Genomic DNA, 22,160 nt, shown 5'->3' on the forward strand with positions numbered 1-22,160 from the left:
CGGCCCCCCCGGGGGGGGGGGGGGGGGGGGGGGGGGGGCGTGCGGGGAGAGTGCCTGGCCCAGCAGTTTGCTCTGCCACAGTAGGAACACAAAATCTGTATGAATGAGGATGCAGCACGAGGAGGCAGGGCAGACAGGCCAGCACGTGGCGGAAGCGGCCAGAGGCTGTTCCCACTTCCCAGGTGGCTGGAGAACGATGTGGATTAGGGACAGCTCATGATGGGTCTGGTAGATTCAGGAGCCACCTGGTTTGCTTGCTCTTGCGGTTTGCTCTCACTCTAAGGGCGAGAAACTGTAGGTGAAATGTTTGTGACTCGGGATTTCTAGGAATGTAAGGGTATCTTAGTGAACTTTGATAATATCACAGCAAGAGACCCAGGACTCGGGATCTGCCCTGCTCTCCTCTCTACCCCACCCGCGTGAGTCCCAAGCCTGCTGTGAGCAAGGGACCGTAGCCAAATGGGAATCACAGCGTGTTTCAGGAAGCACTGTACGAATGCCTACTGATCTTCTGCAGAGGGCCCCCAGGGCCAGGCAGGAGCACAAGTGTCAGCTTGAGGCCCACGGAGGGCCTTCTAGCACCTACCCTGAGAGGAAGTTGTGCCTGGGTTTTGTGCCCTAGATGACTCACCTCTCCCTAGTCCTGGCCCTGGCTGGGATATTAACCTAGACAGGCTGTCTTCAGAGCTCAGACTCTTCCCCACTTTAACAGGACAGTGACCACAGGTGCCATGCCTAGTTGGGAGGGATGGGGCACAAGACTAGGGCAGAGCAGTTAGAAAGAAGCCCAGCCTCATTTTCCCGAGGGGCAGCAGGCTCCCGGGCATCACTCACTCATGCCTGGTGAGACAGGTGCAGCTTTCTTGACTCTAAACAGGTCCTCGCACCTGTCACCCGGCCCCCACCTTCACGAGACCTGCTTCCTTCATGTGCTGTGGCCATCAGGTCCTGCCTGCTGTGCCCTCCCGGTGGTCCTAAGGTCTGGCGGCGTGTGTCCTGCTGCAGGTTCTGGATGTGCTGTGTTCCCTCTGTCTCTGCAATGGGGTCGCAGTGAGAGCCAACCAGAATCTGATCTGTGACAACTTGCTGCCCCAGAGAAACCTGCTCCTGCAGACGCGGCTCATTAACGATGTGACAAGGTAAGGCCACCACCGTCATTCCAAATGCCCATCTTGTCCCCAGAAAGGAAAGGAAGAGGGCTGATCTCAACTCCAAAGCCACCTGCCCATCATTTCTGTGCTGATGCAGCCGCGTAAGACGAGACCAGGCAAATGTGTACTTTTCTAGGGCCTTGCACTCCAATCCCTTCAGCGGACTTTCTCAAACTTCTCCTGTAAAGCAGCCAGAGGTAGAGGAAATATACCATCTGAGGGCTAAAGAATTTGGCCTTGAGAGAGGGGTCTACCATGTTTTATATTAAACATTAATGCATCTCTTATACCTTCCTCCTAACGTATTTATTTTTATTTTGCTGTACCAACTTTTTTTTTCTAAAAGTCTTTTAATAGAGTGGATGTCCCATGTTGAGATGATTTCTTGTGTCCTCTGGCACATGGCTGTTTACCCCAGGGCCATCTGTGAAGGCCAGGATGAAGTTCACGGGCCCATGCAGACCCCTGGCCTACTGGCCCGTACGTGCGGCCACATGGGAGTCATGAACTCACTGGGCCTGGACTAGGGACCAACTTCAGCAACTTTCCACCTAGGCCCGCTCTCTACCCTGCAATGTGAGGAAAGAACCTCCCCTCAGAAGTGTAGAGCAGGCTCCAGTCTGCAGGCATCACACAGGCTTTCTGCTGGGTACCAGTCTGGTTTTTCCCTTGTGAACCCAAAACTGACATAGCCCCAGACCAGGCCAGTGGACCTCTAAGAGTAGGATTCCAACCAGAACAACTCCAGGTAGTTTGTGCCAAGCTTTTTAACCATTTTTGCCGGATACATTAAAACCTCTATCCCTTAACAAAGTTGCCTAATAGTGATGTCTCCACAACCCGCCTCCACCGTTTTTGTCATCAAGCTTGAATTTTTTTTTAGCTTTATTGAGGTATAATTGACAAACAGAAGTGTAAGATATTTAAAATATACTATGTGATGGTTTGGTACACATATACATTGTGAAAGGATTCTCCCCATCGAGTTAATTAACACATCCAGCACCTCACACATTTACCTTTTTATTTTTTTAATGAGAACGTGTGAGTTCTACTCTCTTAGTGAATTTCAACTATACAATACAGTGTTATCAACTATAGTCACCATGTTAAATCCTCAGACTTTATTCATCTTTTAAGTGAACGTTTGTGCCCTTTTACCAATCTCTCCCTATCCCCCCAACCCTACCCTTGCTCTCTGGAAACCACTTTTCTGCTCTTTCTAGGAGTTGGACTTTTTCTTTCTTTTTTTTTTTAGATTCCACAGGTAATTGATACCATGCAGTATTTCTCTGTCTGGATTATTTCTTTTTTTTTTTTTTTTTTTTTTTTGTTTCTACTTTAGAACAAGACGAAAATCACAACATTGCTCTTGCCCTCGGTTCAGTTGGGCCGGTGCCTCCTATGGTCCGGCTCAGTTTGCTTTTTTACTTCTTAAGAGTCTGTAGATGCCACCTGTCCTGTGTTTAATTTCAGTATTCGGCCAAACATCTTCCTGGGAGTCGCTGAGGGCTCAGCACAGTACAAGAAGTGGTACTTCGAGCTAATCATCGACCAGGTGGACCCCTTCCTCACAGCAGAGCCCACACACCTGCGGGTGGGCTGGGCCTCTTCCTCAGGCTATGCCCCGTACCCCGGAGGCGGAGAAGGATGGGGGGGCAACGGTGTTGGCGATGACCTGTACTCCTATGGCTTTGATGGACTTCACCTTTGGTCAGGTGAGCACCTTGCCGAAGCTTTGGCCCCTGATCTCTTCCCGAGGATGATTGATGCTCAAATTGTTCAAACCGAGATGGTCACTTCTTGTTGAAATGATATAGACTCAAGTCTCAACTAATTAGATGGTTAAGCAGGAAGGGCATCGCATCTGAAATGAGACTGTCCTGCATTTAAACCATGAGTCTGGCACTTCAGCTGCATGGTCTAGTACAGATTACTTAACTTTTCTCAAGCTCAGTGTCTGCTTCTGTACAATCCTAATTGCATAGACTTGTCAAGATTATATGGGTAAACAGGGAAAAAGAAGACTGAGCATTTACTTACTGGGCAGTAGGGCTACATATCTTTTGTACATTTTTTCTCTCATTTTATTCTTACCGTGACTCCCTAAGCTGGATAATATTGATCTCATGTTACAGACATGGGAACTGAATACAAAGATGTTTAATTAACTTACTCCCAATCACACTGGGACGGATCCACATCTGACTACAAGTCCGTCATTCTGTCGATGCAACATATTGCTTCATGATACACTTTGTAAGGTGTCTGGGTCTGTGCCTGACACACGGCAGATGCTAACCCCTTAAAGGAATTCAAAGCTTCCTTTTTTTACATAGACATTGATGCTTTCCCCAAAGCATGTCCATGGCCTGTGCCTGTAGACGAATGGGTTGGCTTCTGCCTGGGTGAAAATGTAAAACTAACCCTCAGGCTTTCACCCACAGCAGAAGCTCTACTCCTCCCATCTGTTGTCCACAGTGTGTCTTATCTGTATCTTTTGTAAAACTGCAACTGGAGGCACTGTGTCCCTTACAGAAATTCCTTAGGTAAGCGTTGTGCTGCATGCCTCTTACATAAGGAACCAGGACACACATTTCTCCTTAAATCCAGTGCCAGGGAAAAGTTTGTCTCCACAGGACGAAACTATGTATTTTCTTCTGTATCTGAGAACTACATTATCCATCATGTTTTACTTCTTCCCTTAGCTTCCAGCTAAAACCAGTAGCTCAGGTCCTGGTCACATGTTTCTTACAGTTGGTCTCTACTTTCAATTGATCAGTATGTTGTTGTTGTTGTTTTTTTTTTGTAATTTTGCACTGTTTTATATTCAGTATAAACATTTTTTAACTTTTAGGAATGGTGTAAACGTATTTATTTAGGTACTTCTTTATCTGGGATCACTTTTGGGAAGAAATCGTCTGCGTCTGTTTTTGTGTGTCCCAGGGGACAGTGTGGTACAGACAAAAGTGGGTACAAAAGGGCAGGGTGATGGGTTAGAGTGAAGTGGCAGTCTTGTTCTCATATCCTCCCAGCTTAACCTTCCCTGGTTCCATTTTCATGGAGGGTGGGGATGGATCTTCTCTTGGTTCTCAGAGCCCCATCGTAGAGCCATTGTTTCCGTGATGATACGGTCATAGTAGCCTTTAGCTGAGATTATCATCAGATGGCATAAGGCTCTCAGGAAGTTGTCTCTGGGGAAGTGATTTGAAAAGAAGGAGTCCTTATGCTCACACACATCTACAGCTCCTGAGTTTGGTAAAATCGAATCTGTGGGGGAACGAGTGGGATTGAGGTGAGAAAATCATTACCTCCTGCCTGCTGGTTGCCACTCAGCTCCTGCCCTGTCCTTACTATGAGCCAAGCGTATTCTCTGGATCCCAGGCTGCACCTAACGAGAACTCTGGATTGGTTAAGGAAATACGAAGTCACCAAGACCCTTGGATGAAGCAAAATGGCCCCTAGTTTCAAAGAGAAACTAACCATTCTCAAAGGAAAACATTTACTCCATCTTTTCTAGATTTCGCAGCCCGCCATGCCCCTCCATGGCATATCCCTTTGTAAAGTCTGCAGAATACATACGTCAGTGAGTCAGGAGGCAGACGACCCACTCGTTGTGCATCCAGAAAGGGCTGCTGTCAGTGCATTTCAGGACGTGGACATCCTTCCAGTTGCGTATTGTTCCAGGAGTGGATGGTGCCCAGGAGTGTACAGTGTTCCCTTCTTTCCTCTTGTCTGCTCAAGACCAGGAAGCCAGATGTGCTGAGCCCACACGGTCATTACTAGCAAGGGCTCATCTGATTGGAAATACAGGGGAAGGGGGCTTGGGATTCAGTTTTTCAAAAGCTGACTGTGGCTCTCTGAACATTATTCACATAGCAATATAACTCCGTATAGGTGCATTTGGGGGACTTCACCCCTCAGCCTTCGGCATCTGGCGAGATGTAGAGAAACCAGCATCTACAAAATTGGCACCTTTCTTGCTCACTAAAACACAAAGCTTCCTTGGGTTTGGGCATCGTTCTGAATTCTCCAAGCAGCACACAGGGAACATATATCTTGCAGAAGGTACTACAGATGGATATGTCATCGTGTGCTCCAGCAGAAGACATAAGGTTTCTGTTAATGGCTTCTACCAGGACAGCAGTAAATTCTGGACTATCTGATGAAAGGGTAATTGTCTGATGTAGAAATGAAGTGAAGTGACGCTCTAACTTACTACAGGAGGGAATGGAGGGTGGCTAGGGAGAGAGAGAGGAAACTGGTCTGACAATTTTTCTTCTTTTCCTTGAGATGTAAATGCCCAGGTCCATTACCTTTATTATTTTTTTTATCGGAGTAGAGTTGATTTACAGTGTTGTGTTAGTTTCACGTGTACAGCAAGGTGAATCAACTATACATATACATATATCCACTTTTTTTTTTTAAGATTCTTTTTCCATGTAGACCATTACAGAGTATTGAGTAGAGTTCCCTGTGCTATACAGAAGGTCCTTATTAGTTATCTGTTTTATGTATAGTAGTGTGTATATGTCAATCCCAGTCTCCCAATTTATTCCTCCCCCCCTTATCCCTTGGTAACCATAAATTTGTTTTCTACATCTGTGACTCTACTTCTGTTTTGTAAATAAGTTCATTTGTACCCTTTTTTTTTAGATTCCACGTATAAGTGATATCACATGATATTTGTCTCTCTCTGTCCGACTTACTTCACTCAGTATGACAGTCTCTAGGAATGAGAGAAAATATTTACAAACAAAGCAACAGACAAGGGGTTAATCTCCAAAGTATACAAAAAGCTCATGCAGCTCAATATCAAAACAAACAAACAGCCCAATCAAAAAATGGGTGGAAGATCTAAATAGACATTTCTCCAAAGAAGGCATACAGGTGGCCAAAAAGCACATGAAAAAATGTTCAACATCACTAATTATTAGAGAAATGCAAGTCAAAATTACAATGAGGTATCACCTCACGTGGGTCAGAATGGATATCATGAAAACATCTACAAACAATAAATGCTGGAGAGGGTGTGGAGAGCAGGGAACCCACCTGCACTGTTGGTGGGAATGTAAATTGATGCAGCCACTATGGAGAGCAGTATGGAAGTTCCTTAAAAAACTAAAAATAGAACTACCATATGACCCAGCAATCCCACTCCTGGGCATATACTCTGAGAAAACCATAATTTGAACAGATACATGCACCCCAGTGTTCATTGCAGCACTATTTACAATAGCTAGGACATGGAAGCAACCTAAATGTCCATCAACAGGAATGGATAAAGAAGATGTGGTACATATATACAATGGAATATTACTCAGCCATTAAAAAGAGCAAAATAATGCCATTTGCAGGAACATGGATGGTCCATTACCTTTAAACTTATCTATGTGCACAAATTAAGCCACTGCCTTGAACTGGTCATTAACTACTTATTAAAGCACAGAGGATGTTGCCGAAGTTGGAAAGAATGGCAGAGCCCTTAACACGTTGTCAGTAGAGAAATTCAAGAAGGAACAGCATGGCTTTGGAGGTATGCCTGGGTTTGAATCCCAGCTCTTCACTTATCTGGTTTTTTTAACCAGGCAAAAAGACTTGGTTTCAGAGACTTGGTTTCCTCAGATAAAATGAAGATGATACAAGGCTCTTCGGAAATTTAAATGAAATGAGGGATGTGGATTTTTTGACACACACTAGATGCAAAGTAAATATGATTTCCCTTCCTTCAGTGTCTATGAAGTCAACCATCATCATAAAGACCAAGTCCAGAGTTTCTCACTCAAGATCATGAGATTAGCCCCATCCTGAGGGGGAAAAGAACCCAGGTTCCATGCTGAATGGGAAAGGAAGTTTTAAAGTGACATCCTGGGAATATGAATGACCTTTTTCTCTGTGTAGGGGGAGGGCAGCCTTAATCGGTCTTTTTAGCCACCAAAGCCTATGAAGTCACTTTCAAGCAACAGCTGTACAAATATCCCCCATCTCAGCCCTGCCCGGCCCTCCCTACAGACTCCTGAGTCAGCCCAGCCACTGTGATTCTCCTTTCGGACGAATGGCTCTTTTCTTGTCATCATTTTCTCTCTCCTGATGTAGGCTTTACATACGTAGCCTTTCAGAACTGCAGTCGGGGGTGAATTTGGCTCAGGCAGCCTATATAGTACGTCACTGGTTAGGGAGCAATTTCACAGGAGAAAATCACACCTACCCTTCCCTTTTTGCAACTTTTTCCCTTGCAAAATTGGAATAAGCAAAGGAATTCACCTTCCCAAGAGATAAGTGATACAGAAAGTAAATGAATGGAATAAAATTGTATTTCCTGATTTCTTAGAACTTCTGACTCATGAGGACAAATTAGCTCTACAGTCAAACTCGGATGAGAGGGTCTTTACTTGTCTCCCTACTAAAATGAGCTCCAGGGTATCGGTTCATCTATCAAAACACACCCTACTGTGACTTGGACTTTTCCAACCCTAGCGCTGTGTGGAGAGGGGTCAAGGAGTGGCTGTAGAACACCAGCATTTTCATGTATTTGGATCTTCTCGCTTTCCAATTGCCTGAATATTTGTGTTTACGTTATAATGCCAAACTCTGTGGTGCATGGGGCGATGGAAATGTTGAGCATCAGTGTTTCCAATTGTCTACATTACTCATCAGGAGAGATGAAATCCCTCAGTATTACACACGTGGGTTCATTAGAAGATGTACGGCATATGATAAAGTGGCTTTTCCCTTTATCTTAAAAGTGCTAGGCTTGGAACAGCCTTTCCAAGCTTCCTGAGACCTTCAGGTGGGCCTGATCCTCTAAGTCAGGGGAGGTTTCTTCAGACTAGCAGAAGAAACTAGTAGCAGAGGCCACAAGACTTCCCAGACTGTCCCAGTAGGTGGTCCGAGGATTACTCAGAGTTCCTAATATCTGGAAAAGCAGTTGAGGCGATTTAGAAAAACTGCCTGTGACATATCTACTTTTCCTTTCTACAGCATCACATTTCTATTGGTTGTGCTAAAAGCGTCAAGTACATCGTAAATGTATTCGAAAGTGACAGTTTTTGAGCACAGTCTTTCAATAAAGGGATTTATTGGTTTCAGTAACTCAATTTTCAAATCACTTTCCTAGACTCAGCTCTCAATGCTATGATTCTCCATATTGTTATTTTTACCTAATATTATAAAGGACATAATATCCCTATAATGTTCCGGTAAGCTTATCTACTGTTAGCCTAGTAATTAACGAGTCTGGAGTTATAAAAGCAATAGTAATAGCATTTATTGTGGTTTGCAATGTGTCAGGCTCTTCCAGTTACTCTCTATGGAATAGTTCATTCAAAACTCACAATAGGGCTTCCCTGGTGGCGCAGTGGTTGAGAGTCCGCCTGCAGATGCAGGGGACGCGGGTTCGTGCCCCAGTCCGGGAAGATGCCACATGCCGCGGAGCGGCTGGGCCCGTGAGCCATGGCCGCTGAGCCTGTGCGTCCGGAGCCTGTGCTCCACAATGGGAGAGGCCACAACAGTGAGAGGCCTGCGTCCCGCAAAAAAAAAAAAAAATTGGCTCAGACTATGATTTTGATTTGCCTATGGATGCTCTTAGCAAATGTTCCAACAGCAACTTCTGCTAGGCACCAGTCTCTTAGAATACGGGAGTTAAAAGACAGTGTCCTTCACCACAAGGACATAACTTCTCGTCCTGGTGGTGGTTTTGAAATGAGAGAGCAGACTGGACAGGAGAGAGACTCCCAGCCATCCTTCCTCAGTAAGGCTCTTGGTGCTATGGTGTATTGAAGGCTAAATAAAGCTCAGAACTCAGTCTCAGATGGCATCAAAGCAGTGCTGTATGAAGAGCATCCCCCACGAAGGTTGCTCTTTATCTTTACTGGCTGAGGCTCAGACTGGCACAAAAACCAACAGTGAATTGTGAGAGGGTGGGACGAGAGGGCCCTGGAGTCACAATTCAACCCTGTCTGTTTTGTCCTAGTTGATGTGGATCTCAGAAAGCTAAAGGTCCTTCTCATTTGTATTTTTATCCAGTAAGGATCTTGACACTTTTGAAGGTAGTTGTCCAACCCAGCATTTCGATAATTTCCTGGTTTTCCCAAATTCATGGAAATCTCTCAGGATTTGTGCAAATGACTACAGTGATGTTTTCCAGAAGTTAAACTAGTTGAAAAAGAAACAGTTGAAGCAGGAAAGATTGGTTTTTACTGGGAAAACAAGAAGTCTTAAGAATGAGACAATTATGGCAAAGTTTGCTGAGTTTTAATACCAATCACAGACTTGAATATGATAAGGAAGGAAAGATTCTGGGACCCTGGGATATCTAAACTCCGTAAAAGGAGCTGAGAGGACTCAGTCTTGTCAAATGGAGACATTGGAGAGGTATCAAACCTACACACTCATCAAGTTTGCTTAGATTTGTTTTGTTTTAAATAGTGTTGACTGTAGGTCCTACAATGAGGAAGTTGTCCTTCATTCTCAGTGATGAGACAAGGTATAAAATTGTAAAAACAGAATCTGAGGCCATCCCAGGCTAATTTGCCAGTATGCATTGAATATATTAGGTGCTGTTGCCCTGTGGCAGTGCCAGTGGTCCAAGTTCTACATCCTTTATTCCCCTATCACCCCTCATCAGGCCCCCATAAAGCCCCACGTTCCAGCCTCACCAAACTCTAGCCATTCTGCAAATGTCATACACTCATACACTCCTCTTGCATAAGCTGTTCCTTCTGTCTGGAATGCTCTTTTCTTTCTCATTTATCTAGTGAACCTTTCATTCTTCAAGTTTTAACTTGTTCCATACTCCCGGGCTGACTTTGCACCTTGTCCTACCTCTAAAGGCATCTCGTCATGTACACCTTCATTCCAATAGTTATACTGAATTGTAGTTCTTTATTTGAACGTTTATTTTGCACAAGACTATGGATTTCTTAGGAGCGGGAACTGGATCCTCAGTCTTTGATCCCCAGCCCCAAGTACAGTATCTGGCACAGTGTAGAGCCTCATTACTGTTTGTGGAAGGGTGGGAGGGAATACAATATGATTTTGTCAGTCAACCAAAACAACCACAAGGGGGTACCTAAATTTTTTTTATTAAGGAGAATGTAGTAGTTTCACTATTTTAAAATCCACCACTTCGTTTGGAATCTATTACTAGAATAGCAGTAACCACTGAAAAAGAGTTCTAAACTAAGATTAGGAATATTACATAGCATAGATATATGTACAAAATTTATGAACTCACATAGTCATCATAAGGGGATTTTTAAAAAATTGCCTTTTCATGGCGTATTATGAAATCTAGTTTTAAAAATCGTATTAAAAATCTAGTTTCTAATGAATATTCCATTATATAATCAAATATTTGCAACATGATAAGTAGAAAAAACAAGTTACAAAATCTACAATATTCCAGTTTGGGTGAATATTTAAATATATGTGAAAAAGTCAAAAAAATTAATTGTGACATTTTTTTCCTTGTTTATACTTTTCTGTATACACAATTAACATTTATAATGAATGTGTATTGCTTCCATGATCAAGAAACAAGATATACCTTTATAAATGTTTTGCTTGAAACCCCATTTAATACCTAACTTTTGCCCCTTTGTTGCTCCCTTTCCAATAGAACTGAAAACTTGGTACAGGGATGGGAGAGGCGGTTACGATCATTTACTTCAAGAACTTCCAGAATGAGATGGTGTGACCTAGAAAACCTAAGAGATGATTCTCTCACTACTTTAAGTTAGGTCAGGAAATGACAAATCATCTTATGAAAGATAGGCAACAACGACAAAAAACAACCAATACGGCGTATAACTGACAATGTGTTTCCCTGCCTCACTGAAGTAATAAATTCTTTAGAAACAAGCAAGCCGACTATGCTGCACTGTTTTGTGGCTGGATGGCTTTGCTCTTACTCACTCGGATGGCTCCTGCATCCGGTGCCGAGGTGGCCATGTCTTTTAGAGGAAATGGAAGAGAGCAAGGTCTTGGGGCATCTGCGAATAAACATAACACACTCTAGGAGCCACACCCAGCAAAGCGGTTTGCCCGTTACTTCAGACACCAGGCCAGAATCTGAGCACGCGTTGAACGGGTTGAATTCTTGTTTGTTCTCATTCCTGGCGGCTTGAGACTTTTCTCTGGGACTCATCTCGTCTTGGGCTGCCTGTTCACAAAGCTTAGGAAACCATTTCTCATTGCTCACCTCACCTGTGAGCACCTCCCCAGAGTCCCACACACCTTCTTCCTGTTCTTTGCTCACCAGGCCGCATACCCAGAGCCGTGGCCTCCATCAACCAGCACCTCCTGAAGTCGGACGACGTGGTGAGCTGTTGCCTGGACCTCGGAGCGCCCAGCATCTCTTTCCGCATCAACGGGCAGCCTGTGCAGGGGATGTTTGAGAACTTCAACACAGATGGGCTCTTCTTCCCTGTGGTGAGCTTTTCAGCAGGTGTCAAGTAAGTTATGGCTGTGATTTCATGGAGAGTAGCCGTTCCCCCAGCTCCCACCACTCTTATGAGCTGGCGAGTGTGGTAATCTCCTTCAGGGCTTCAGCACCATAAGCCAAACTCCCCGAAGAAAGCGATGGTGAAAGGGGAGGAGCAATTCAGAGTCACGTGTATATATCTGTGGGACACGTACCTCCTGCCAGTGTTTATGTTATGTCCTCCGATAAATAGCAAGATGAATAAGATAAATCCTATGTAGAAAATTACCTTAATAATTGTAAAAAGTATTTCATGCTCATTACAAAAAAATCTGAAACATACAGAGAAGACAGTAAATGTCACCCATAATCCCAATGTTTAGTTCTAATCTCTATTAGTATTTTGGTGTATTTTCTTCAAGTCTTTGATATTACAGATATATGTATTTTTTAATTGACATCACACTAAAAATGAACTTTTGTCTTGATTTTTTTTCATTCAGCAGTAAGTACAGAGCCTTTTCCTGAGTTATTAAGTATCCTTCTCAAGATGACTTTTTTGGCCAATAATATCCTTTTATCTGGCTGTCCCACAATATAACCGTTACTTTTTGTTAGTCTTCCATGCTGGTTTCTTTTTTATTGTTATAAATGAAATTATCATGGCCATCCTTGAGGATAGTTCTTTTGTCTGCATTTCTGTTTAGTTCCTCCCAGAAGTAGGTCAAAAGGTATAATCTTTTTAAAACCTAAATTTACAATCATATGGCCAAAGAGATTTTCAGGAAGATTGTATGAACAGTTCAGAATTCATTATCAACAATTCTGAAATCTAAAAAACTCTGAAAACCATACATTTTTTTCTTAACTCATTTCACCGCAAACTCCGACCTGAACTTATTTTGTATAAAAAACTGGCATCAACAGAAATTAGGCTGTTTTCAGTCCTTCATGTATTCAATTTCTTGTGAATGTTTACATGCTTAACAGCAAAAATATATGTGTTTGATTATGGGGTACAGCCTCTCACCTAACTGGAGGTTCTATTTAATATACACTACACGTCTTATTTTCTGTCTTCTTTAAAATCTAAAGAATTCTGAAGTCTGAAACACAGCTCCAAAAATTTCAGATAAAGAATTTCGGCCTGTAGTATCATTTAAAGTAACATATGGGAATACCCAACTGATTGGTTCCTCATTAACTTTTACTGTTATGGGTTATTTTTAATCTTTGCCAATTTGAGAAAATTGTGTCTTAAAGTTTTAACTTCCTATTTGTTTGATTACTGATGTGGTTAAACAGTTTTTATGCTTATTGTTCTTACATGTTATTTCAACCCAATATTTTTTTTAAATTCTGTGTTCTCTGCCTTTCTGGTGTTAATTTTGGGGGCAATTTTTTTATATATTAAGATTATTAAACTATTATTGCTTTCAAATATTTTTCCCAGTTTGTGATTTACCTTTTTAAACTTAGTTTTTTTCCTTTTTTTCCCCCTTTTATAAGAATAATGCAAGTCACAAAAAAAAAAAACACAAAAAAACGAAGAGCCCATAATTGTACCACCCAGAGATAACCGTATTACCTTATTATTTATACATCTCAATAATTGTAAATTAAATTGGGCTCGTACTATGCATGTTGTTTTTCTTCATAATGTTGACAACTGTTGTGTTCATTGTTCTATCCCTTTCCTTTTTTTTTCTTTAAACATCTTTATTGGAGTATAATTGCTTTACAATGGTGTGTTGGTTTCTACTTTATAACAAAGTGAATCAGCTATATGTATACTTATATCCCCATATCTCCTCCCTCTTGCATCTCCATCCCACCCTCCCTATCCCACCCCTCTAGGTGGTCACATAGCACCCAGCTAATCTCCCTGTGTTATGCGGCTGCTTCCCACTAGCTATCTGTTTTATATGTGGGAGTATATATTAGTCCGTGCCACTCTCTCACTTCGTCCCAGCTTACCCTTCCCTCTCCCCATGTCCTCAAGTCCATTCTCTACATCTGCGTCATTATTCCTGTCCTGCCCCTAGGTTCTTCATAACGTTTTTTGTTTTTTTTTTTTAGATTCCATATATATGTGTTAGCATACAGTATTTGTTTGTCTCTTTCTGACTTACTTCGATCTGTATGACAGACTCTAGGTCCATCCACCTCACTACAAATAACTCAATTTCTTTTTTATGGCTGAGTAATATTCCATTGTATATTTGTGCCACATCTTCTCCATTCATCTGTCGATGGACACTTAGGTTGCTTCCATGTCCTGGCTATTGTAAATAGAGCTGCAGTGAACATTGTGGTACATGACTCTTTTTGAATTATGGTTTTCTCAGGGTATATGCCCAGTAGTGGGATTGCTGGGTCATATGGTAGTTCTATTTTTAGTTTTTGAAGGAACTTCCATACTGCTCTCCATAGTGGCTGCATCAATTTACATTCCCACCAGCAGGGCAAGAGGGTTCCCTTTTCTCCACTCCCTCTCCAGCATTTATTGTTTGTAGATTTTTTGATGATGGCCATTCTGACTGGTGTGAGGTGATACCTCATTGTAGTTCTGATTTGCATTTCTCTAATGATTAGTGATGCTGAGCATCCTTTCATGTGTTTGTCTGCTATCTGTATATCTTCTTTGGAGAAATGTCTGTTTAGGTCTTCTGCCCATTTTTGGATTGGGTTGTTTGCTTTTTTGATATTGAGCTGCATGAGCTGCTTGTAAGTTTTGGAGATTAATGCTTTGTCAGTTGCTTCATTTGCATATATTTGCTCCCATTCTGAGGGTTGTTTTTCATCTTGTTTATGGTTTCATTTGCTGTGCAAAAGCTTTTAAGTTTCATTAGGTCCCATTTGTTTGTTTTTATTTCCATTTCTCTAGGAGGTGGGTCAAAAAGGATATTGCTGTGATTTGTGTCATAGAGTGTTCTGCCTATGTTTTCCTCTGAGAGTTTTATAGTGTCTGGCCTTACATTTAGGTCTTTAATCCATTTTGAATTTATTTTTGTGTATGGTGTTAGGGAGTGTTCTAATTTCATTCTTTTACATGTTTCTGTCCAGTCTTCCCAGCACCACTTACTGAAGAGGCTGTCTTTTCTCCATTGTATATTCTTGCCTCCTTTATTAAAAATAAGGTGACCATAAGTGCATGGGTTTATCTCTGGGCTTTCTATCCTGTTCCGTTGTTCTATATTTCTGTTTCTGTGCCAGTATCATACTGTCTTGATTACTGTAGCATTGCAGTATAGTCTGAAGTTCAGGAACTTGATACCTCCAGCTCTGTTTGTCTTTCTCAAGATTGCTTTGGCTGTTTGGGGTCTCTAGTGTTTCCATACAAATTGTGAAATTTTTTGTTCTAGTCCTTTGAAAAATGCCATTGGTGGTTTGATAAGGATTGCATTGACTCTGTAGATTGCTTTGGGTAGTATAGTGATTTTCACAATGTTGATTCTTCCAATCCAAGAACATGGTATATCTCTCCATCTGTTTGTATCATCTTTCAATTCTTTCATCAGTGTCTTATAGTGTTGTGCATACAGGTCTTTTGTCTCCTTTGGTAGGTTTATTCCTAGGTATTTTATTCTTTTTGTCACAGTGGTAAATGGGAGTGTCTCCTTAATTTCTCTTTCAGATTTTTCATCATTGGTGTATAGGAATGCAAGAGATTGCTGTGCATTAATTTTGTATCCTGCTACTTTACCAAATTCATTGATTAGCTCTAGTAGTTTTCTGGGGGCATCCTTAGGACCCTCTATGTGTAGTATCATGTCATCTGCAAACAGTGACAGCTTTACTTCTTCTTTTCCGATTTGGATTCATTTTATTTCCTTTTCTTCTCTGATTGCTGTGGCTAAAACTTCCAAAACTATGTTGAATAAGAGTGGTGAGAGTGGGCAACCCTGTCTTGTTCCTGATCTTAGTGGAAATGCTTTCAGTTTTTCACCATTGAGAACGATGTTGGCTGTGGGCTTGTCATATATGGCCTTTATTATGTTGAGGTAAGTTCCCTCTATGCCTACTTTCTGAAGGGGTTTTATCATAAATGGGCATTGAATTTTGTTGAAAGCTTTTTCTGCATCTATTGAGATGATCATATGGTTTTTCTCCTTCAATTTGTTAATATGGTGTATCATGTTGATTGATTTGCGTATATTGAAGAATCCTTGCATTCCTGGGCTAAACCCCACTTGATCATGGTGTATGACCCTTTTAATGTGCTGTTGGATTCTGTTTGCTAGTATTTTGTTGAGGATTTTTGCATCTATGTTCATCAGTGATACCGGCCTGTAGTTTTCTTTCTTTGTGACACTTTTGTCTGGTTTTGGTATCGGGGTGATGGTGGCCTCGTAGAATGAGTTTGGGAGTGTTCCTCCCTCTGCTCTATTTTGGAAGAGTTTGAGAAGGATAGGTGTTAGCTCTTCTCTAAATGTTTGATAGAATTCGCCTGTGAAGCCATCTGGTCCTGGGCTTTTGAGTTTTGGAAGATTTTTAATCACTGTCTCAATGTTAGTGCTCGTGATTGGTCTGTTTATATTTTCTGTTTCTTCCTGGTTCAGTCTCAGAAGGTTGTGCTTTTCTAAGAATGTGTTCATTTCTTCCCAGTTGTCCGTTTTATTGGCATAGAGCTGCTTGTAGTAATCCCTCATGACCCTTTGTATTTCTGCAGTGTCACTTGTTACTTGTCCATTTTCATTTCTGATTCTATTGATTTGAGTCTTCTCCCTTCTTTTCTTGCTGAGTCTGGCTAATGGTTTATCAGTTTTGTTTATCTTCTCAAAGAACCAGCTTTTAGTTTTATTGGTCTTTGCTATCGTTCCCTTCATTTCTTTTTCATTTATTTCTGATCTGATCTTTATGATTTCTTTCCTTCTCCTAACTTTGGGGTTTTATTGTTCTTCTTTCTCGAATTGCTTTAGGTGTAAGGTTAGGTTGTTTATTTGAGATTTTTCTTGCTTCTTGAGGTAGAATAGTACTGCTCTAAACTTCCCTCTTAGAACTGCTTTTGCTGCATCCCATAGGTTTTGGGTCGTCGTGTCTTCATTGTCATTTTTTTCTAGGTATTTTTTGATTTCCTCTTTGACTTCTTCAGTGATCCCTTGGTTGTTAAGTAGTGTATTGTTTAGCCTCCATGTATTTGTTGCCCCTTTCCTGTATCAGTTGGATGCTGTATTAATTATTTTAGTCTGACAATGCATTTTAACATTTGTAAGGCAAGACCTCATTATAACTCTTTTGTCGCAAAATTTTCTTAGCCATTCTTGATACCTGCTTGTTAAGGAGATTGTAAGTGATTGAGTGGGAGACTAGAGTCAATACAGTTAGAATCACGCTGGTTTCCATTGGAAAGGGCCATGAAAACAGGAGAGTTGTGGAGAACGGACACTTAAAGCTGGGACCACAAAAAATCCATCTGAGAGCTTCTAGTATCCAACTGATGGGACTTCCAGAGTGATACCACTGTGATAGGTCTCAGTACCTCCGGAAGACGGATAAATCAAGGCATATTCATATATTTTCCAAAAAAGGATACAACTTTCATTCTGTCTCAATTAAGTAGACTATTTAGGAATAAAGAATTATCCTTTGGATATGATATTCATCTTTTGGAATTTGACACAGATATGTAAACATACATACTATACAGCAGGGGTTCCCAACCCCCTGTTAGGAACCGGGCCACACAGCAGGAGGTGAGCGGTGGGCAGCAAAGCTTCATCTTCTGCTCCTCACTGCTCGTGTTACCACCTGAACCATCCCTCCCCAACCCCTGTCCATGGAAAAATTGCCTTCCACGTAGCCAGCCCCTGGTGCCAAAAAAGTTGGGGACCGCTGGTATATAGTACAGGTGTACCTCGTTTTATTGTGCTTTGCTTTATTGCAGTTTTTACAAATTGTAGCTTTGTGGCAAGCCTGCATTGAGCAAGTCTATTGACACCATTTTTCTAACAGCATTATTTTTTAATTAATGTATGTACATTATTTTTAGACAGAATGCTATTGTGCACTTAACAGACGACGGTATAGTGTAAACATAGCTTTTATATGCACTGGGAAACCAAAATATTCATGTGACTCACTTTATTGTGATACTTGCTTTATGTGGTGTCTAGAACCAAAGTCACAATATCTCCAAGGTACGCCTGTAATGTATGTTTGCAAACATACATAGCAACACAGTATACACATCCCTACACATGTACACACACATATATAGACATATTTATAAACATACCCATGTAGATGGATATAATATATTGAAATTAAGGATTTTCATTGTTTGAGGTTCTTGTAACAAATGGAGACCCACTATAGTAAAACCTTACTAAGGTTGTAAATATGCCCATCACAGGTTAAGCCAGAGACTCTAACATCAGCCTTAGGAGCTATATTCTAAAGAGCTGAACGTTCTTTACCTGTGTTTCTCTGTGCTGAGAATATTTCCATGAGAATTTCACCCCAATTCTCCCTTTTGAAGTGTGATAGAATGTATCATTCCTATTGCTATCCATAGGGAGCGTGTACAAAACAAGAAGTGGTATTGAAAGACAGAGGCACTGTAAACACAAAGAAAACTGATTGGAACAAAGACCTTCTGGCAATCAGGGGGAAAACCAGCAGAAGCCCCCATTGTACATCTTTCCCACCCTATTCCCCGGGAGTAAAGAGAACGAGCAGAAATCTAAATCCAACATAACAGCATTTGGATCATCCACCTGTTGGCTCAGTGCCTTCTCTGGAGAAGCAAGGTCACTGAGCAGTCAGTTCTCAGGACTGCATTTGCCTGGGTAGTTAATGGCCTTGGTCACCCAGCATCAGTGCCCTTCCCTTTTTTCTTTGTTTTGACCATATCCTACTCACTGGGTTTCACTAATTTTCCAAGAAAGCTCACCTACTTCCCAAGCATCTCACCTGAGAGAAGTGCTCAGCTAGAAGTCAGATCTCCGGAGAAGAGGTCTTTACCAGCCTGCCGGCTAGTGGACTTTTCTGCATATTCTGTGTTCAGCAAACAGTATATCCGATCTCAGACGTTGCATGACTTTTAATCATTAACTCATCCACTCGCTCCTCTGCAGGACAAAGAGATAGGAATTTTTGAGTGTGATATGATTTTTGTTGTTGGGGATTTTTTGAAATCTTCTCTTTGCAAAGATTGTGGCTAGCAGGGGAAGAGATAGGGGGCTCAAAGGTATTCATATGGAGAAGATGTTTCTAGTATCTTGTGTCTAGGTCAGCAGATCATGCATCCTTCCAGTGCACAGGAGAAAAGAAGCAGAGTTCCAAGATAAGAACAATGAGACGTTTAACCCATTTAGAAGGCACAACTGCTGAGAGAATTTAAGAACTAGGGGTCCAGATGCGTTGACTTGAAAAGTTAACAGCTTAGACATAAGAACCTCTTGCTCGTAGCAGTTGAATGAGGGTAAGCTGAAAAGTTATATCGGGGACTTGATGTCTCTTAAGCCTCCTTTCTGTCAGGAAAATATCACCTGTGTCATATTCCCATCTTTGGTTCTCAGAACCTCATATGGTCTGAGGAGAGATGGAATCACAGTTGGTTGCATACTTGGGAAATACATTTTACTGAAATACATCCAGCCCGTCACACGAAGTCTTTGCTCAGGGTCAGTGCTGCTCCTGTGTTGGAGTAGCCAATTCTTTTATTTTCACTTATGAGCAAATGAGATCAACATACCAGTACTTACTCTTACGTCAATCGGTAAAATGTGACTTGGTGCTGAAACCCAGCACTTCCTCTCTGTACTCTGTACTTTAGTTCAGTTGTACAAAAAGCTAGAAAGAGAAAACAAGATGTTAATCCAAGTTAAAGTACCTTTTTGAAAATAAATGTGTTTAATAACAAAATTGAATAGAAATGATTGTTTTCACCCGATATAGTAGAGTACTTGCCTAGTTTCATAGTGTCCCTCCCAGCAAGGTACAACGTTATTCCTATCTAGAAAGAGATTCTTCTCTCATCATACAAACATTGAGAATTGTTTCTCATATCTAGTTTCAACTTCTGTGAGGCCTCTAAATTAGATTTCTCTCCTAATGGCCCCATTTTCCTCCTCGGTCTTTACCGAGGTCATTGTCTTGAATGTGTGACCCCACAATTATTTTTATAATTACAAACTATGTTGTTAATAATACCTGATGAGGCTGTCCTTGCCAGCAGTCATTGGAGAGCAAAATCTTTTTCAATTTGATTTACCCACAGTGAAGTCAAAAGCAGCCTGAGTAATTACTAATAAAATCCACAAATCAATATGTGCTCTCTTTTCTAACTATTATGAATGTGCCTCCTTAGTTTCCTTCTCACTGTGGTTTGTTTGTGGAGGGTGTTATTAGTGTAACAGGCCCTCAGTGTAACAACCCTATTCATTCTGGGACAGAATTTGGGATGAGGCATGTGTACCTTGGAGCCCACCCAAAAGGTTGAATTACTTAAATACCAGGAAGCTCTTATTAAAAAAGGTAATCTCACCCTGCCAAGCGGTATGATGGCATGGGCCACACGGAGAACATTACACAGAAACCACAGTGTGTAGTGAAATTTGAGAGCTACTTTTAGTTTTGCAGAAAATTGATGAGTTAGTCACTGTAGTAGAATATATTTTATAGCTATGGTTAAATTCCCCGTAGATCTACTTAATCTACTTATGTAACTCTTTTACCAGCCCGGTCTCATTTATAAAAGCAACACTAACCAAAGATGGTTGGTATTTGCGGTTGCTGTTTGCTTGCTGTTGGTATTCACCAGGCTTGGCTAAAATTCAGGTAACCAGTAGCTTAGCTATTTCCAGCTTGCTGTGGTCAATGCTGTGGAAATTATTACTGTGATAAATATACTTTTGCAGAGAACATGATGAGCGCTGGCTGGATTGCCCTGGGCTTTCATCAAACAGTGGCCAGAAAGAAATATGAATGTGAGAGCATACCTAACTCAAATCGTTCTCCCGTCTTAGCGATGTGGACTAAAGATGCAATTATGAATCATGACTTATGAGTTGAATTTAGGTCAGCAGAAGCTCGCTAATTCTTTCTCCTCCTAACCACAGCCTGTATCTTTTTCTTCTTTGGAACGCTATCCCAACTCCTGGGAGGGATTCAATAAGAATAATGGGACATCTAGTAAGACTAAAATGATTTCACAGTTTGCTAGTACGCTATGAATAAGGAAACGTAGACATCCTTTTTGAGCATAGCAAAGGTTTGTCTTGATTTTTACTCTATTTTTTTTCATGGATCAGTCTTTCAGACTTGGGGATTTGCGATAGGTCTTCTCATCTCTTCTGCAAACTGGCAAACAAAAATGCACAAGTCTTAAAAGATGAAATTGGAAACGCTAGTGGGGATTTTTCAAAGCAATTTTCTCTGTTTTTTTTTTTACATTAGTCAATAAAAAATTCCTTTACACATCCTCAAACTTCACTACTCCCAGGCGGCTATTACTGAAGCTATTACTCATCTCTAAAGTGGAGAAATCTAAGGACACAGTCACTGACTGTAATCACTTTAGGAAGAAAAAGAAACCTTGGAGAACTGATGGCACGTCTGAGTTATAGGAAGAACCCCAGAAGATGATACATGTGCTTTAGTGGAAGAGATTAAATTGATTAATGAAACTGATTTTTTAAATCTATTAGTGTAGAGAAAATTGGAGGGTAAAGAAGAACTAATTTTAATGATCTCCGTTCTTAAATTATCTTTTTTATTTGCAATTTAACGTTTTTTGCGATGCTGAGAGATTCAGTGGAACCCAAGGAGCAGGGAAGAATATACTTAGAGAAGAGAGGTTTATATTCTAATTGGAAATTTAAATCTTTTCAATTTCAAAGGATTTAAAAGAGAAACAGTAAGCGCCAGATAACAGATTTATCGGGAGAAGCAGACTAGATAGGTGTAACTTTTGTTGGTTCTCTTTCCACCCCTTCAGATCCATGCTCTGGACTCCTGGATAAGCTCTTGGGCCAGTTCTATAGGCTTCATTACTTCTTTTAAGGCCAGGAACCATCTTGCCAATACTTAAAAAAAAAAATTCCATCTTCTGAGTAGTATAAAATCTCCAGATTTGTATCCAGTTAATATTTGAGCCCGACCCCACTCCCCCTGCAGTTTGAGGTCGGGCTCCTCTTCAGTTAGCTAGCTCCTTTCTCAGGCCCCTCCAGGGTCTAGGGTCCAGCCCAGACCCAAGATGACTGGGGGATGGGCACATCTGATGGAGTTGGTGCAGCTGCCTTGTGGCATCAGGACTTTTGTAGCGGTTGCACAATTGCGGCTTCTTTCTCTTCTGAGGCTCTTTTGTAGCTTTCTTGGAGAGCACCAGGCTGGAAGCGTTCAACTTCAGTTCCCTTGACTTGGCTTTACCACCTGTGCTGGCTGCTCCCTTCTGGCTGACCCCAGACCTCCCCTCTCCCCTCCCCCTCCAGCTGCATGGGCCTCCTACCTCCCCCAGCTCCTGGGTTTCTGATCCCTGCTCAGTCATTTGCCTGTCCGGCCAGAATTCTTTTCTGATGGCTGGCAGCTGGCTCATTTTCCCCTCTGCTCTTCACTGTCACTAGGCAGATATGACCCTCACT

General features: G+C 41.6%; 1 protein-coding gene across 1 annotated transcript in view; it reads left to right on the forward strand.

The window, feature by feature from the left end:
* Window positions 1-22,160, forward strand: part of RYR3 (ryanodine receptor 3) — a 394,047-nt gene that overhangs the window by 131,263 nt on the left and 240,624 nt on the right. Inside the window, exons 19-21 of the mRNA XM_007462557.1 lie at window positions 1,006-1,139; window positions 2,628-2,869; window positions 11,413-11,605. Coding sequence (XP_007462619.1) covers window positions 1,006-1,139; window positions 2,628-2,869; window positions 11,413-11,605 — 569 coding nt within the window. The remainder of the gene's footprint in view (window positions 1-1,005; window positions 1,140-2,627; window positions 2,870-11,412; window positions 11,606-22,160) is intronic.

Source organism: Lipotes vexillifer, unplaced genomic scaffold, assembly GCF_000442215.2.
Source record: "Lipotes vexillifer unplaced genomic scaffold, Lipotes_vexillifer_v1.1 scaffold164, whole genome shotgun sequence".
Lineage (NCBI taxonomy): Eukaryota > Metazoa > Chordata > Mammalia > Artiodactyla > Lipotidae > Lipotes > Lipotes vexillifer.